Raw genomic sequence first — 17,104 nt, 5'->3', positions numbered from 1 at the left:
TGCCAGTGTGTGAAAATAGAAACGTACAATGCAACAGCTTTGGCTTTTCATCTTCAGCCCACTTCAGTTGGGATGGCAGAGTCATTCCTTTGTTCCTTGCCCATAGCTGCTTTATTTATTTTGCAGAAATCCACCAAAGTGGAATGATTTACTGCATGCTCCAAGAGCATCATCTCAGTTTCAGGATTATTATTTTCCTACACTGAACAGATTCTGCCCTGCTTAGTAGGAAGTTGAGCCTTTTGCTTAACTGCATTAGCTATTCTAGGCAGATAGATGCTGTGGGGTTTTATATACAAAGTGCACCATTCTGTAGGTGCTTTGAAATCAGCCGTATCAGATTTCCAGCAATCTGGTTACTTAGTAATCTTTCAAAATACACAGGGAAATTGGAAAGTAAAATGACAGAAAAAAAGCCCCAGCCTATCCAATCACAAACAAGCAAAAATCTGCAGATGCTGGAAATCCAAGCAACACACACAAAATGTTGGAGAAACTCAGCAGGCCAGACAGCATCTATGGAAAAGAGTACAGTCGACATTTCGAGCCGAAATCCTTTGGCAGGACTGGAGAAAAAAAGCTGAGGAGTAGATTTAAAAGGTGGGGGAGGGGAGAGAGAAACACCAGGTGATAGGTGAAACCTGGAGGGGGAGGGGTGAAGTAAAGAGCTGGGAAGTTGATTGGTGAAAGAGACAGAAGGCCATGGAAGAAAGAAAAGGAGGGAGGAGCACCAGAGGGAGGCAATGGGCAGGTAAGGAGAAGGAAAAGGGGTGGGAAATGGTGAAGGAGAGAAGCATCATTATCAGAAGTTCGAGAAATCGATGTTCATGCCATCAGGTTGGAGGCTACCCAGGCAGAACATAAGGTGTTGTTCCTCCAACCTAAATGTCGCCTCATCACAACAGTGAAGAAGGCCATGGATAAACTTATCGGAATGGGAATGGGAAGTGGAATTAAAATAGGGAGCGAGGAAATAAAAGGGGCCTTTTCTGGTTGGCTGCCAGTGACTAGTGGTGTCCCTCAGGGGTCAGTATTGGGACTGCTACTTTTCACATTGTTTGTCAGTGATTTAGATAATGGAATTGGTGGCTTTGTGGCAAGGTTTGCAGATGATACAAATATAGGTGGAGGTGTAGGTAGGGCTGTGAAAGCAATGCAGTTGCAGAAGGACTTCAACAAATCGGAAGAATGGGCAAAAACGGGATAGATGGAATACAGTGCTGGGAAATGTATAATAATGCATTTTGGTAGAAGGAACAAAAGTGCAGACTATTATTTAAATGGGGAGAAAATTCAAACATCAGAGGTGCAGAGGGACTTGGGAGTTTTCGTGCAAGACTCCCAGAAGGTTAATTTAGAGGTCAAGTCTGTGGTAAAGAAAGCAAATGCAATGTTGGCATTCATTTCAAGGGCAATAGAATATAAAAGCAAGAAGATAACACTGAGGCTTTATGAGACACAAGTCAGGCTGCACTTGGAGCATTGTCAACAGTTGTGGGCCCCATATCTCAGAAAGGATGGTGGAAGTTCCCAAGAATTATGTGCTTGATGTGGGCTGGTAGGGTGGTAGGTGAGGACAAGAGGAATGTGGGGCGGGAGGATGGGGTAAGAGCAGATGTGCGTGAAATGGAAGAGGTGCAGGTGAGGGCAGCATTGATGGTGGAGGAAGGGAAGCCCCCTTCTTTGGAAAAGGAGGACATCTCCTTCGTTCTGGAATGAAAAGCCTCATCTCAAGAGCAGATGTCCCTATACAATTCAATCCTCCACCAGGAAGGCCTCAAAGCTCTCCCTCACCAATCAATGTTCCAGCTTTTTACTTCTTCCCCCACCCCCCCTTCAGGTTTCACCTATCACCTTGTCTTTCTCTCTCCCCTTCCCTCACCTTTTAAATCCACTCCTCAGCTTTTTTTTCAGTCCTACTGAAGGGGTTTCAGCCCGAAATGTCAACTGTGCTCTTTTCCATAGATGCTGCCTGGCCTGCTGAGTTCCTCCAGCATTTTTGTGCGTGTTGACCAGCCTATCCAGTCTTCTTTGTAATTGAAGCCCTCCACTCGTTATAACATCCTTGTGAGTCTAGGTGACGAGAACTGCATACACTGCTTCAAGTACAGTCTCACCAACATCTTGTATAATTTAACATGATGTTCTGACTCTTGTACTCAATGCCCAATTGATGAAGGCACGTGTGCCAAACACCTTCTTCATATTTGTGCCACATTTTCCATATAGCTGGGCAATTCAGTACCACTCTATCAACACCCAGGCAAATAGATACTAATACAAATGCTGAAAACATCCAAGTAAGGCTGAATCTGAAGAGAGAGAAATGGTTAACATTTTTAGTTTTAAAATTTTACAGTTGAAAGCTTTCCATCAGAAAAGCTCCAATAAAAAAAATCATCAAACCGTATCAAACTGTTGACTGTACTTCTGTCTTGCTCAGTATTTCCAACAGTTTGGGGTTCTTCTTGAAATTCCAGGATCTGTAGCATTTATTTTTCAAATATACATTATGTTTGACAATCAGACTGCCAAGAGCCCTGTAGCTATCATCATCAGGAGAATGACAAGAAGCTGATGAAGGGCCATTCCCTTTTCTCCTTAGAATCAGTGACTACATTTACATTACCAATCTAAAAATTTCCAAAACAAAAATAAGATTTACATTATTAAACCAATGACTTCCAGCATCATTAAAACAGAAAATGCTGGAAATACTCAGTAGATCAAACAACACAAAACAGAAACATAATTAATACTTCTGGTTGACAGCCTTTCCTTAAAACAGTTCTAATAGAATAGAGAACAGTACAGCATTTGTGAAGCCATTCAGACCACAACGTGGTGCCAATCTTGATGCCAATTTATACTAAATGATCTCTTCCTGTGTATCACAATGATGCAGCCAGACAGGACATTCTCAATGGTGCTCCTGTAGAAAGTTGTTAGAGTGGGGTTGGGAGGAGGAGCCTCGCACAACTCAGTCTCCTCAGAAAGTGTCGACACTGCTGTGCCATCTTGACCAATGAGGAGGTGTTGTGGGTCCAGGTTAGATTGTCTGTTTTGCACACACCGAGGAACTCTGTGCTCTTCACTCTCTCCACAGCAGAGCTGTTGCTGTGCAACAGAGAGTCGTCGTCCTGCCTCAAGTCCACAATCATCTCTTTTGTCTCGTCCATGCTGAGACTCAGGTTGTTGTTCACACACCATCTGACAAGACTCTAAACCTCCTCCCTATATATCGACTCATCATTGCTCAAGTAATTAGCTCCAATGACCAAGCTTGGAATTAGAATCCAAGGCACTGGCATAAAAGTTACATTCATTAGGTCCTAACATCAACTGTCAATTATGGATAGTCTCTCTCCGCTTTATCATGTATACACAGCTCCCAGCCCTGGAGGACACCTACAGTTCTCGCTGCCTAAGGAAAGCTACAAGCATCTGTAAGGACATTACACACCCATGCAATCATCTGTCTGAACTTCTTCCATCTGGCAGACGTTATAAGATTTTCTATGCCAGCGCTTTCAGACTGAAAAATAGCTTTCTCCCCAGAGCTATAATTGTTCTGAACCAATCGATCAAGCATCATCCATAAATTTGTTATATTGCTACTTTAATACTGACTTTATGGCTGTCATGCATCTGAGTTGTGCTATTGTACTGCTGGACATTGCTTGTACTGGCTGGTTACTTGATTTTATTTACTGTTTATTTATTTTATTTGTTGTTTTATAGCATTGAGTATGAGAGTTGCAAACTCATTTTTGCTGTATTGGTGCATGACAAATTGTACTATGCAATGACAATAAAGATATTTCATTTCATTTCAAATGGGGAAACATCTTAGATAATGGGCCAGATCTCTCTGGCCCAGAACCTGCTTGCATGTACGAACTGCTGGGATTACATAGTTTGGCTTTACAACTAGCAAACATACAGTAGACTGCAAAAGTCTCAGGCACATAAATATAGCAAGGATGCCTAAGATTTTTGCACTGTACTGCTGCCACAAAAAAAAAACAAATTTCATGACATATGTGATTGTTGATAAACCTGATTCTGATTTGGTCTCTATTGTGGACTGAGAGTGGGAAGGGGGCAGGGAGAGGGGAGGGAGCAGGAAGCACCAAAGGGACATTCTGTAATGATCAGTAAACCAATTGTTTGGAATCAAGTGATCTTACCCGGTATCTCAGAGCTGGGTGTGTCTGCACCTGCGCCATCCACTGACCCTGACACGCCTTCTCTGCCACCTGTCCCACACCCCTCCCGCGGCGCTCCACTCTCACCATTCCCAACATCCTTTGCTCCCACCAGATTACAAACGTGCTGTCCACTCCACATTGACAAATACAGTACCGTGCAAAAGTCTTAGGCACCCTAGCTATACATCTGTGACTAAGACTTTTGCATGGTACTGTATGGCAGGCTAGAGGGCCTGTTCCTCTAAGGAAGAGAATAATTTTGAAAAGTAAACTAATTAGGATAGGAGATGGAACTAGACTTTGTTCCACCTGACATGGTAGTCTGGGAAGTTCTGAGAAAGATGAAGATGTGGGGAGTCTTCAGACTCTCATAAGCATAAGGTTAAATTGGTTTATTACTGTCACGTACACTGAGGTGCAGTGAAAAGCTTGGTTTTGCACGCCATCCATACAGATCATTTTGTCACATCAGTGCGTGGAGTAGTACAAGAGAAAATCAATAATAACAGAATGCAGGATTAAGTGTTTCAGTCACAGATAAAGTGCGGTGCAGCAGATAACAAGGTACAAGCATAATGAGGTAGATTGCAAGGTCAAAAGTCCACCTTATTGTACTAGGGAACGATAGTCTTATAATGAGCTGTCCCTGACCCTGGTGGCAGGTGCTCTCTTCTGCCCAATGGGTGGGGTGTTTGATTATGTTGGCTGCTTTACCAATGCAGTGAGCAGTGTAGATGGTGTCCATGGAGGGGAGGCTGGTTTCCGTGACGTACTGAATGGTGTCCACATTCCTCTGCAGCTTCTTGCAGTCTCGGGCAGATCAATTGACATACCAAGCCATGATGCATCCAGATAGGATGCTTTCTATGGTGCACTGATAAAAATTGCTGAGGGTCAAAAGGAGCCCATGAGGAACACAAGATCAGAAGATGCTGGAATTGTAGAAAGAAGCCAAGATAAAGACAAAGATCTTATTAAATCAATGACTGGAATCATACAACAGGGCTCCTCGTAGATGCTAGTTTAGTCCTCCAATTGGTAGTACAAGGTAAAAGATCAGCGTTGCAGAGGCCTGGAAATATTTGACAGGAAAAGGGAGGTTTGAAATAGACAGTGATAAGGATGTGTATATAAAATTGTTGTCCCAGAATTTCTATGAAGTGCAACAGCACTAGTAGCATTTGACATTAATAAAACTAAATGGCAAGTAACAGTTACATGCAGGAATCCAGAACACGATGTTTAATTTGTTTTGCTCCTTTACAGTTTAATTCTCAAAATCAATGTAAAAGCAAGAAGTCATTGCACTTCCCACAAGATATCCAGAAAACACCACAATAAAACCAGAGGAGTCACAGAACTTTTCACAATGGTCTTTGAAATGTAATCATTGCTGGGAATTTGAAGAAAAACGAAGTATACTTTAGGTTGTGCAGAACGAGGAATATAGAACATTAAATAGTACAGGCCCTTTAGCTACGATGTTTTGCCAAACTTTAACCTATTCAGGGACTAATCTAACTCTTCCCTCCCACATGTTGTTGTAGAGTTCCTCTCCGCGCCTTGTGGCATATCAGGTGGCAACTCTGCTGTTTCTGTAGCCTCTGCCTGCTTTTTACCAGGCCGAGTTGCTACCTCGACACTCACCCAGCATGGATGGAAAGCATACAAAGAGCCGGCCGGATTTAAACCTGGGTCCACTCGCCTTGAAGTCCGGTGTAGATGCCACTACACCACCGGTCAGTTTTCCCTCCCACATAGCCCTGCATTTTACTTTCAACCATGTCTCGATCTAAGAGTCTCTTAAATATTCCAAAGGTATCTGCCTCTACCACCACCTCTTGGCAGTGCATTTCACACACTTACCACTCTCTGTATAAAACATCCCCCCCCGCCCCCCCATACTTCCCTCCATTCACCTTAAAAGTATGTCATCTGGTATTAACCTTTGCCATCCTGGGAAAAAAAGGAGCTGGTTATTCTCTCTATTTATGTCTCTTTCTATCTTATAGACCTCTACCTACATTCATAAGATTTGCACTTTAATCTAGGCAGCATCCTGGTAAATCTCCTCTGCCCCCCCCCCCCTCTAAAGCTTCCACATCCATCTTATAATAAAGCAACCTGAACTGAACACAATATTCAAAGTGTGGTCTAACTAGAGATTATAGAGTTGCAATATTACTTTGTGGCTCTTGAACTCAATTCCCTGACTAATGAAAGCCAACACACAATATGCCTTCTTAACCATTTTATCAATTTGCATGACACCCTGGACCCCAAGATTCCTCTGTTCCTCCATGCTGCTAAAAAAAACCTTGCCAATAACCTTGTACTCTTCGACCTTTCAAAGTGAATCACTTCACACTTTTCAGAATTGAACTCCATTTGCCACTTCTCAGCCCAGCTCTGCATCCTGTTAATGTCCCATTGTAACCCATGATAACCTTCTACACCATCCACAAAACTACTAAACTTCAAACCATCTGCAAACTTACTAAATCACCTTTACACTTCCTCATCCAAGTCATTTATAAAAGTCACAAAGAGCAGGAACAGGACTAGTCATGGACTTCTAGGCAAAATACTATCACCCTCTGCCTTCTATGGATGAGCTAATTCTGAATCCACACATCCAAGTTTCCCTGGATCCTATGCCTCCTGACTTTCTGAGTGAGCCTACCATGGGGAAACTTGTTTCCTAAAATCCACATAGACCACATCCATCCCTTTACCTTCATCAATTTGTTTTGTCACCTCCTTAAGGAATTCAGTCAGGCTCCTAAGGCATGAACTGCCCCTCACAAAGCCATGCTGACTATCCCTAACAAACTATGCTTCTCAAACTACTCATAAATCCTGTCTTTAAGAATCTTCTCCAATAGTTTTCCCACCACTAACGGAAGACTTAATTCCCAGGGTTATCTCTCTTACCTTTCTGCAACAAAGGAATAACATCTGGTATCCTCCAGTCTCCTAGTACTACTCTTGTGGCCAGTGAAGATGCAAATATCATTACCAAAGGCACAACAGTCTCTTGCTTCGCTTCCCATAGTATATCCCATCCAGCCCCAAGGACTTATCTATCCTAATGTTTTTCAAAAGTTCCTCTTTTGTAACCTTGGCATGTTCCAGCATAGCCTGATCTACGCTGATTTCACATTCCTCCAGGTGGTGAATTCTGAAGCAAAGTATTCATTAAGAACCTCCCTTACCTTCTCCAACTCCAGGAATACGCTTCCTTTTTTTTTATCCGTGATCAGTCCTACCCTCATTCTAGCCAGACTCTTGTTCTTCACGTACTTATAGAATGCCTTGAGATTTTCCTTTTTGCTACTTGACAAAGCCTTCAAATTACCCTTCTGGCTTTCCTAAATCCCTTCTTAGCTCCTTCCTGGCTACCTCATAACTCCCAAGAGCCCGGTCTGATCCTTGCTTCCTAAACTTTAAATAGGACTCCTTCTTCTTTTTGACCAGAATATTCCACTTCTCTTGACAACCATGGTTCTTTTACCTTACCATCCTTTCCCTGCCTTAATGCGACAAACCTATTTAGAATCCCATGCTAGTGCTCCCTAAACAACCTCCACATTTCCATTGTGCATTTCTCTAAGAACATTCAATTTATGCTCTCAAGTTCCTGCATAACAGTATCATAATTCATCCCCCCTCAATTAGATACCTTCCCATACCATCTGCTCCTCTCCCTGTCCAAGGCAGAGAGTTGTGGTCACTGTCTGCGAAATGCTCACCCACTGAGAGATTTGTCACCTGACCAGGTTCATTGTCTATTACTAGACCCAGCATGGTCTCTCCTCTAGTCAGCCTGTTCACTTACTGTGTTAGGAAAGCTCCCTGGACCCACCCAGCAAATTCTGCCTCATCTAAGCCTTTTGCACTAAGGAGGTAACAATTAATATTAGGGAAATTGATATCACCCATGACAACAACCTTGCTATTTTTTCGCCTTCCCAAAATCTGCTTATCGATCTGCTCCTCGGCATCTCTGTTGCTATTGGGGGGCCTATAGAATATTCTCAATAGAGTGATTGCTGCCTTCCTGTTTCTGACTTCACAACTTCTCCCTGCACAACGTCCTCCCTTTCTACAGTTATGATACTATCTCTGATTAGCAATGCCACTCTCCCATCCCTTTCACCTCCCTCCCTGTCCCTTCTGAACTGTCTAAACCTCAGAATATTCCACAGCCATCCCTGTCCTTGTAACACCCAAGTCTCTGCAATGGTTACAAGGTCGTAGTTCCATTACCATGAAACATACGCTGAATTCTTCACCCTTGTTCCTCATACTTCTTGCATTAGACACATTTTCAAAAACTGTACACATGCCCTATCCACTGCCTACTTACAGTCCCTCTACATGCTGCACCTAGTTTGCACCAACTGCTCCATCATCTGGTGGATTCATCAGAAACAACGATGAGATGGCCTACAGAGAGAAAGTGGAAGAGCTCGAGGCCTGGTGCCATGACCTCTTTCTCAATGTCAACAAAACAAGGGAGATGGTTATCAATTTCAGGAGAACTTGCACCAGCCACACCCCTCTTTACACTGGTGGCACGGCAGTAGAAACTGTGAACTATTTCAAGCTCTTGGGAGTGCACGTCTCACTCAACCTCTCATAGTCCCAGAACACATCCTACACAGTCAAGAAGGACCATCAGCACCTCTTCTTTCTGAGGAGGCTGAAGAGAGCTGGGCTTTGCACATGCAATACTCATGACCTTCTACAGATGTGCAGTACAGAGCACCCTAACAAGCTGCATCACTTGCTTGGTACGGAAACTGCACTGCGGCAGACAGGAAGATCCACAACAGGTAGTCAAAACTGCCCAACGCATCACTGGCACCAGCTTACCTGCCATCAAGGACATGTATACAGAAAGATACTGGAAAAGGGCCAGTAACATCATAAGGATTTCACACATCCTGCTCATGGACTGTCTGTGCCACTCCCATCAGGGAAGAGGATATGTAGCATTCACACCAGGACCACCAGACTCTAAAACAGTTACTTTCCCCAGGCAGTAAGGGTGACCAACAGCTCCACCCACTAACCCATCCCACCACCACTACTTTATCGTTTCCTGTCAGTCACCTCATGTACATTCAATCAATCTATGTACACAAGCTATCTTATGCATTTATATTTATTGTTCTTTTATTATTGTGTTCTTTATCTGATTATGTTTTTATTGTGCTGCATTGGGTCCGGTGTAATAATCTTGTTCTCCTTTACACTTCTGTACTGGAAATGACATTAAACAATCTTGGATCTTGAATCTGACCTACCCCCCTGCCAACCTAGTTTAAAGCTCAGCAAACCTGCCGGCAAGGACGTTGGTTCCCCTTGAGTTCAGGTGTAACCCGTCACTTTTGTGCAGATCATACCTTCCCCAGAAGATATCCCAATGATCCTCAAATTTGAAACCCTGCCACCTACTTCAGTTCTACAGTCACACATTCATCTGTCAAATCATCGTATTCTTACCCTCACGGGTATGTGGCACAGGTAGCAATCACTACCACTCTGGAGGTCCTGTCTTTAGCTTCCTTTCTAGCTCCCTATAGTCATTCATCAGGATCTTATCCCTTTCCCTAGGTATGTCTAGACAGGCTAGGACATTATCCACTGGAGAATAGGAGGATGAGGAATGACTTCATAGAGGTTTATTTCATGAAGGCAATATATAGGATGGGTGCACATAATCTTTCTCCCAGGGAAAGGGAATAAAAAGTTACAGGTTTAAGGTGAGCGGGGAAAAATTTAATCAGAACCTGAGGAGCAAGTTCTTCACAAAAAAGGTGCTGCATTTCTGGAAGTGAGCTGCCAAAGGAAGTGGTTGAGGCAAATACATTGACAATATTTAAAAGAGACACCTGGACAAGTACGTGGATAGGAAAGGTTTACAGGAACATGAGCCAAATGTGGACAAACAGGACAAGCTTACATGCACAACTTGGTCAGAATGGAGACACTGAGCCAAAGGACCTGTTACCGTGCTCAATGATGACATGATTTTTTATTTGCGCTTTGTTCTATCCTCCTTTCACGGTAGTACTTCATTTTCCTCTAAATAAATGTTTCTATAATGAATTATATTTTCCAATATATTCCCCCTCCTTTAAATAAAAATTACATTCCTTTGAGAGCCCTACTCACACACACTACAACCAGGTCTGCTGGAGAGAGACTGGTGCTGAACTGACACATAAAGGCAGCACATTGCCACTCAAAAGTCAACAAAAATTCTGCTATGAAAATTCAGTTATGCATGTACAGTGATGACCATTTCTTGCCAATGACTCCAAGCAATTAAGTATTAGGGAAGAATGAACAGATAATACCAGCAACACATGGTGGAGGAACGATGCCCTCCCCTACATCTCTTCCATTTCGTGCACGTCTGACCACACCTCATCCTCCTGCCACCCCACCAGGGATAGGGTTCCTCTTGTCCTCACCTACCACCCCAGTAGCCTCTGCATTCAGCACATAATTCTCCGTAACTTCCACAATCTCCAGTGGGATCCTACCACCAAACACAGCTTTCCCTCCCCCAACTATCTGCTTTCTGCAGGGATCGTTCCCTAAGTGACTCCCTTGTTCATTCATCCCTCCCCATGGATCTCCCTCCTTGTACTTAACCTTGCAAGCAGAACAAGTGCCATACCTGCTCCTACACCTTCCTCGCTACCGTTCAGGGCCCTATACAGTCCTTCCAGGTGAGGCAACACTTCACCTGTGAGTCTGTTGGGATCATCTGCTGTATCTGGTGCTTCCTGTATATCAGTGAGACGCGACATAGATTGGGAGACCGCTTTGCCGAGCATCTACACTCCGTCTGCCAGAAAAAGCAAGATCTCCCGGTGGCCACCCATTTCAATTCTATGTCCCATTCCCATTCCGACATGTCAGGTCATGGTCTCCTCTACTGCCGCGATGAGGCTGCACTCAAGTTGGAGGTGCACCACCTTATATTTGGTCTGGGTAACCCCAAGCTGATGGCATGAACATCAATTTCTCGAACTTCCAGTAACTGCCCACCCACCCCTTCACCATTCCTTCACCTCCTTCTGGTGCTTCTCCCTCTTCCCTTCCCTTCTACCCTCTCCTATCAGATTCCCCCTTCTCCAGCCCTTTATCTCTTTTACCTATCAGCTTCCCAGCTCTTTACTTCACCCTTCCCCCTCTCCTGGTTTCATCTATTACCTACCACCTTATAGTTCTTCCTCCGCTCCCTCCACCTTCTTGCTCTAACTTTCATCTTTTTTTCCAGACCCGATGAAGATTCTCGGCCCGAAATGTCCACTGTTCACTCTTTTCCATTGACGCTGCCTGGCCTGCTGAGTTCCTCCAGCATTGTACGGGTGTTGCTTGGATTTCCAGCTTCTGCAGATTTTCTTGTCCTTGTGGTAACAATACCACCTCCAAATACAGCACCCATTCCCATTAAACCCTTCTGCTTGTCAATGGATCTATAGTATAGATTCCTCTGTGGGCCCGTGTTTGCTTAACATCTAAAAATGAGTTGAAGTGTGTAATGACAGGTCAAAGATGGCTGGAAATTGCTTCAACTTGAACAAACAACTAAATGGAATGGAATTATTGAACATACTCAATCTCTGTGCTTTTCAGTCTATAATGAAATTCTCAAGGCTCACTTCAATGAACAACCTTTGGCAGCACTCCCTACAGGTTTCTGATTTGTTCATTTTTAATAGAAAACTGATATATATGTGAATGCAAGCTGGATACATCATGGGAAATGAGTGTTTTATTGCACTGAAACCTGTAAAAACCATTTCGAAATCAAACAAGAGGTGATGAATATAATATCTGTCTATTTCTTGCTACCTCAATAAAGCAGCCAGCACATCAAGGACCTCACCCACCCCAGACGTTCTCTCTTCCCCCCCTCCTCTATCAAGTAAAAAATACAAAAGCCTGATAGTACATCCCATCAGGCTCAAGGGCAGCTTCTACCCTTCTCTTATAAGACTATAGGAATGGTTCCTTGGTACGATAAGGTGGAATCTTGACCTCACAATCCACATTGTTACAGTCCTGCACCTGATTGTTTACCTGTAACTGTAACACTTTATTCTGCATTCTGTTATCGTTTTTCCTAGTTCTACCTCAATGCACTGTGTAATGATTTGATCCGTATGAACAATATGCAAGGCATGCTTTTCACTGAGCCTCAGTACATGTGACAATAATAATCCAATCCCAATTTCAGTGCCAATCCTTTAAGAGTTTAGAGTTTCATTTTCTTCCTTGACATTTCCAATAGCTTCCAACACACACAAACCACCTTCGGTGTATTATTTTCAACATACAGATGGCACGGTAGCGTAGTGGTCAGGCTAATACTTTGCAGAACTGGTCGCAGGGTTCAGTTTCCACTGCTGTAAGGAATTTGCATGTTCTCCCCATAACCGTGCAAGTTTCCTCCAGGTGCTCTGGTTTCCTCCCATATTCCAAAGACATATGTTAGTAAGTTGTGGGCATGCTCTGTTGCCACTGGAAGCAAGACAGCACTTGCCAGCCGCCCCCAGCACATCCTTGGATTGCATTACTCACTGAAGCTAATGATTCATTTCACTGTATGTTTAGCTGTTTCAATATACATGCGAGAAATAAAGATAATCTTTAATCTTGATCAGATCTAAAGCTTCATGATAGATACAGTACATTTAAAAAGCAGTAAATTGAGTACACAATTGTGCAACAGAGGTTTGGGGCAGCCTCTAAATAAAAGAGTGCTTATTCAAGGCCCTGCATAATTTTTTTTCAATTGTGAAAACAATGGACCTAGAAGTAATGTACCATGTATGATTGCAAGATGGTTAAGTTGGGAAGAGTAGGAAGAAGGGAAATAAAGAATAGGCCATTATCAGCTGTCCCTTGCTGTTCAGGACTGTAAGACAGATCTGGTTACATTAGATTAATTCTTTTACGTTATATATTTGTAAGGGGTTTCTTCTTTTATGTTACTGCTAAGGCTAATAAAAATGGCTTCTTTGTTATGTTAACTGCTGAGAAAGTTCTCTCTCTAGCAACTTGTTTGGCTTGATTACTGATAAGAGAAATGTATTCATTTGCTAACCAATTGGGATAGATGTTATTCTTTCTTGTGTGTCTGTAAGCTATTGTTTCGCGGGCTTTGGGGCAAAAGGTGAGATGGGGACAGAGAGAGAGGAGACGCAATGCTGTTAGCTGGGCAGCAGAACGGACCCCGAGCGGGAGTCCGAGGCTCAGGGTCTACCACGAGGAGTGGAGATGAAGATAGACTCGTGTGGAGCGTCTAGTTGACCACTGTGGTTGGTCCCAGGCGGCGGGTCGAGGAGGTCGGAGGGGATTGAATGGTGGAAAGAAGACTCCGTTAATTGAGCTCCAACTGTTGTGCACAAAGTGGCACCTTTTACCTTCCTTTTATATTTTATCTCTATTAATTACATAGTTCCAGTAAGATCTATAAAGTAATCATTTAATCGCATATGGCGTATTGTCTGTTATTTGGCGGGGTTGGGTACATCACGCAGCATCCACACAAAATTGATTACCCAGTTTGGCGGGGCTGAAGGTTGCTCTCCCTAAAGGAAAGCGAGCTGAGTGAGCCTGAGGCTTACCAGGGGGCTACGTATTCTACAGTTTTATTTCCTTACACCTGAATAAGGGACGTGGCATCTCCTCTTTTTCTTTTCTGAAGAAACGAAAGTCATGACAATTTAAAACAAGCAATGTTTGCTCAACATCCTGACGATATTTTAATCTTGTGGATAAAGTCACTTCAGCCTCAGTAATGGAGGAAATCAAAGTTGAAATAAAACAGTCAAGACCCTTAGCTTAAGACTTGCCTATACTCACTTTATCACATAGCTCTTCAAATGTGCAGTCTGCCATGGTTCCACAAGCTTTGCTCAATCTCAGTTCTCTACCTTGCACTTTCAAAATCCTTGGTCTTGTTACTATGGAAACATGAACAAAGAATCAGCCTTGTCTGGATAATTACGATAAAATTCATCCCTTATACCTTGGAAATGCATGGTTTCATGAATAATAGCGGATGATTCAACACAGAAATTAGACAAAATACTGATACAATGACAACCACTTGAATATGGCATCAACCCGTATACAGCAATGGAACTTACTAATTGGTCAGTGGAGATTGGGCATTGTGTTCTAAATGTATTCTCTTTCAAGAGAAATTAACTTACGTACTATCATTTTGTTTCTGAGCCAGCTCATCAAATAGCTTATCCATGACAGCCCCCACATCAGCTTCACTTGTGCTACAGTGAAAAGAATAATGGAATATGAAATTAATAACACTTGAAGCCAACATCAAACAGCTGCCCGGGCTCGCTTAGCTTTTTGCCCATCAAAAACGAACAGGATGTTATGCTGTAAATACAAACATTAGATTTATAATACACTTTAAAGCTTGGAATATTAACTCTCAGGTAGATGATTCTACCTTATTTACATACACTGAAAGACTTCTGTGATTGAGACCTAAGCCAGTAATGAGGCAATACAGACAAACCAAATCCATTAATACTATGTGTTTACAATGAGAAGAAAGGACCATAGGTTTCTCTTGCATGCAAAACAAGAGCAAGAGAACCGATCAGTAATTCTTCAGAAGAAACTGCTTTTGAAAATGTACTAAGATAGTCCATCACTGACAAAATTTGGCTAAGTAGCTTGCTATAAAAGTCAAATTAAAGCAGTATTCAGATAGCATGTTACCATTAAGCTTATAAAATACTGAGTCAATGCAAACATTTTCAAATAAGAAATCACTTCACAATCAAGAGTCCTCCAGGGCTGCACAAGACAGTCTGGAACAAAATTACTTCCAAGAGTTTGGTACTAACCAAAGGAAATGTTAAAATAGAATTGATCAGTGTTTTTTCAAAAATCTTGTGAGAACAGTTGAAAATGAAGAGAGCAGTAAGGGGAATCTGTAATAGGAGGGCAGCTTCAAACAGTTGTTTAAAGTTAAATCATGAAAACACATCAATTTAACTGGAAGTTTTGAATGCACCTTAAAATAATTTTCTACATGAAAAGTGCTCAAGAGGATATTCTCTGTATCTGCAGAACTCAGCAGAATCAGCGAACTGTTGAGAACAACTTACAATCAACATCAACCCCAAAAAAAGGAGTAACAATGCATAACTTACATTCAAATTTTATTTGGATTACTTACTCCTTAATACTGTACCTGTTCAAAACCATAAAAATGTATGCAGTCTTACTAGGCTATAACCTTAAGACATGGGAACAGAATTAGGCAACTCAAGACCATCAAGTCTGTTCCACCATTCTATCATGAGTGATTTATTATCCCTCTCAACCCCAGTCTCCTGCCTTCTCCCTGTAACCTTTGATGCCCTGACTAATCAATAACCGATCAATCTCCACTTTAAATATACTCAATGACTTGGTCCCCATAACATCTGTGGCAATGAATTCCACAGATTCACCACCCTCTGGCTATTGAAAATCCTCTCCATCTCAGTTCTAAATGGATGTCCCACTATACTGAGACTGTGCCCTCTCGTCCTAGACCCACCCACAACAGGAAACATTCTCTCACATCCACTCCATCTAGGCTTTTCAATTTTCAACAGGTTTCAATGAGGCCCCCCCCTGCACCATTCTTCTAAACTCCAGTGAGTACAGGCCCAGATCCATCAAATGCTCCTCATGTGCAAACTGTTTCATTTTGGGATCACTCTTCTGAACCTCCTGTGGACCTTCTCCAATGCCAGCACATCGTTTTTTAGATAAGGGGCCCAAAACTGCTCACAATACTCCAACTGTGGTCTGGCCAGTGCCTAATAAAGCCTCATCATCATATTTTTGTTCTTATATTAGGGTCCTCTCGAAATTAATGCTAACATTGCATTTGCCTTCCTTACCACCAAGTCAACCAGCAAGTTCATCTTCAGGGAATCCTGCACAAGGACTCCCAAGTCTCTCTCCATCTCTGATTCTTGAATTTTCTCCCCGTTTAGAAAACAGTCTACGCTTTTATTCCTTCTACCAAAGTGCTTGACCATGCGCTTCCCTACACAATATTTCATCAGCCACTTCTTTGTCCATTCCCCCAATCTATCTTAGTCCTCCTGCAGACTCCCTGCCTCCTTAACACCACCTGCCCCTCCACTTATCTTTGTATCATCTACAAACTGGCCACAAAGCCAACAATTCCATCATCCAAATCACTTACATATAACGTATGAAGTGGTCTCAACACTGACCCTCGTGGAACACCACTAGTCACTTGGAGCAAACCAGAAAAGGCCCCCTTTATGTCCATGCTTTGCCTCCTGCCAATTAGCCAATTTTCTAACCATGCTAGTAGCTTTCCTATAATACCACGGGCTCTTATCTTCTTAAGTAGCCTCATGTGCAGCACCTTGTCAAAAGCCATCTTAAAATCCAAGTACACAACATTCACCAATTCTCCCATGTCTATCCTGCTTCTTATTTCCTCAAAGAATTCTAACAACAGCGCCTCTTTCACCTCAGACAGTTTAAAAAGTTTGGTATGGGCCCCCAAATCCCAAGAACTTTCCACAGGGGCACAACTGAGAGCATCCCGACTGGCCGCATCACTGACTGGTAGGGAACTGTACTTCCCTCAATCGCAGGACTCTGCAGAGAGTGGTGCGGACAGCCCAGCACATCTGCAGATGTGAACTTCCCACTATGCAAGGACACTTACAAAGACAGGTGTGTAAAAAGGGCTTGAAGGATCACTGGGGACCCGAGTCACCCCAACCACAAACTGTTCCAGCTGCTACCATCCGGAAAACAGTACCTCAGCATAAAAGCCAGGACCAACAGGC

General features: G+C 42.8%; 1 protein-coding gene across 1 annotated transcript in view; it reads right to left on the bottom strand.

Moving 5' to 3' along the window:
- Positions 1-17,104, bottom strand: part of afg1lb (AFG1 like ATPase b) — a 134,296-nt gene that overhangs the window by 12,692 nt on the left and 104,500 nt on the right. Inside the window, exons 9-10 of the mRNA XM_072277609.1 lie at positions 14,463-14,533; positions 14,106-14,206 (exon numbers count right to left, since the gene is read on the bottom strand). Coding sequence (XP_072133710.1) covers positions 14,106-14,206; positions 14,463-14,533 — 172 coding nt within the window. The remainder of the gene's footprint in view (positions 1-14,105; positions 14,207-14,462; positions 14,534-17,104) is intronic.

Source organism: Mobula birostris, chromosome 2 (assembly GCF_030028105.1).
Source record: "Mobula birostris isolate sMobBir1 chromosome 2, sMobBir1.hap1, whole genome shotgun sequence".
Classification (NCBI taxonomy): Eukaryota; Metazoa; Chordata; class Chondrichthyes; order Myliobatiformes; family Myliobatidae; genus Mobula; species Mobula birostris.
This window is presented reverse-complemented; position numbering and strand designations above follow the sequence as displayed.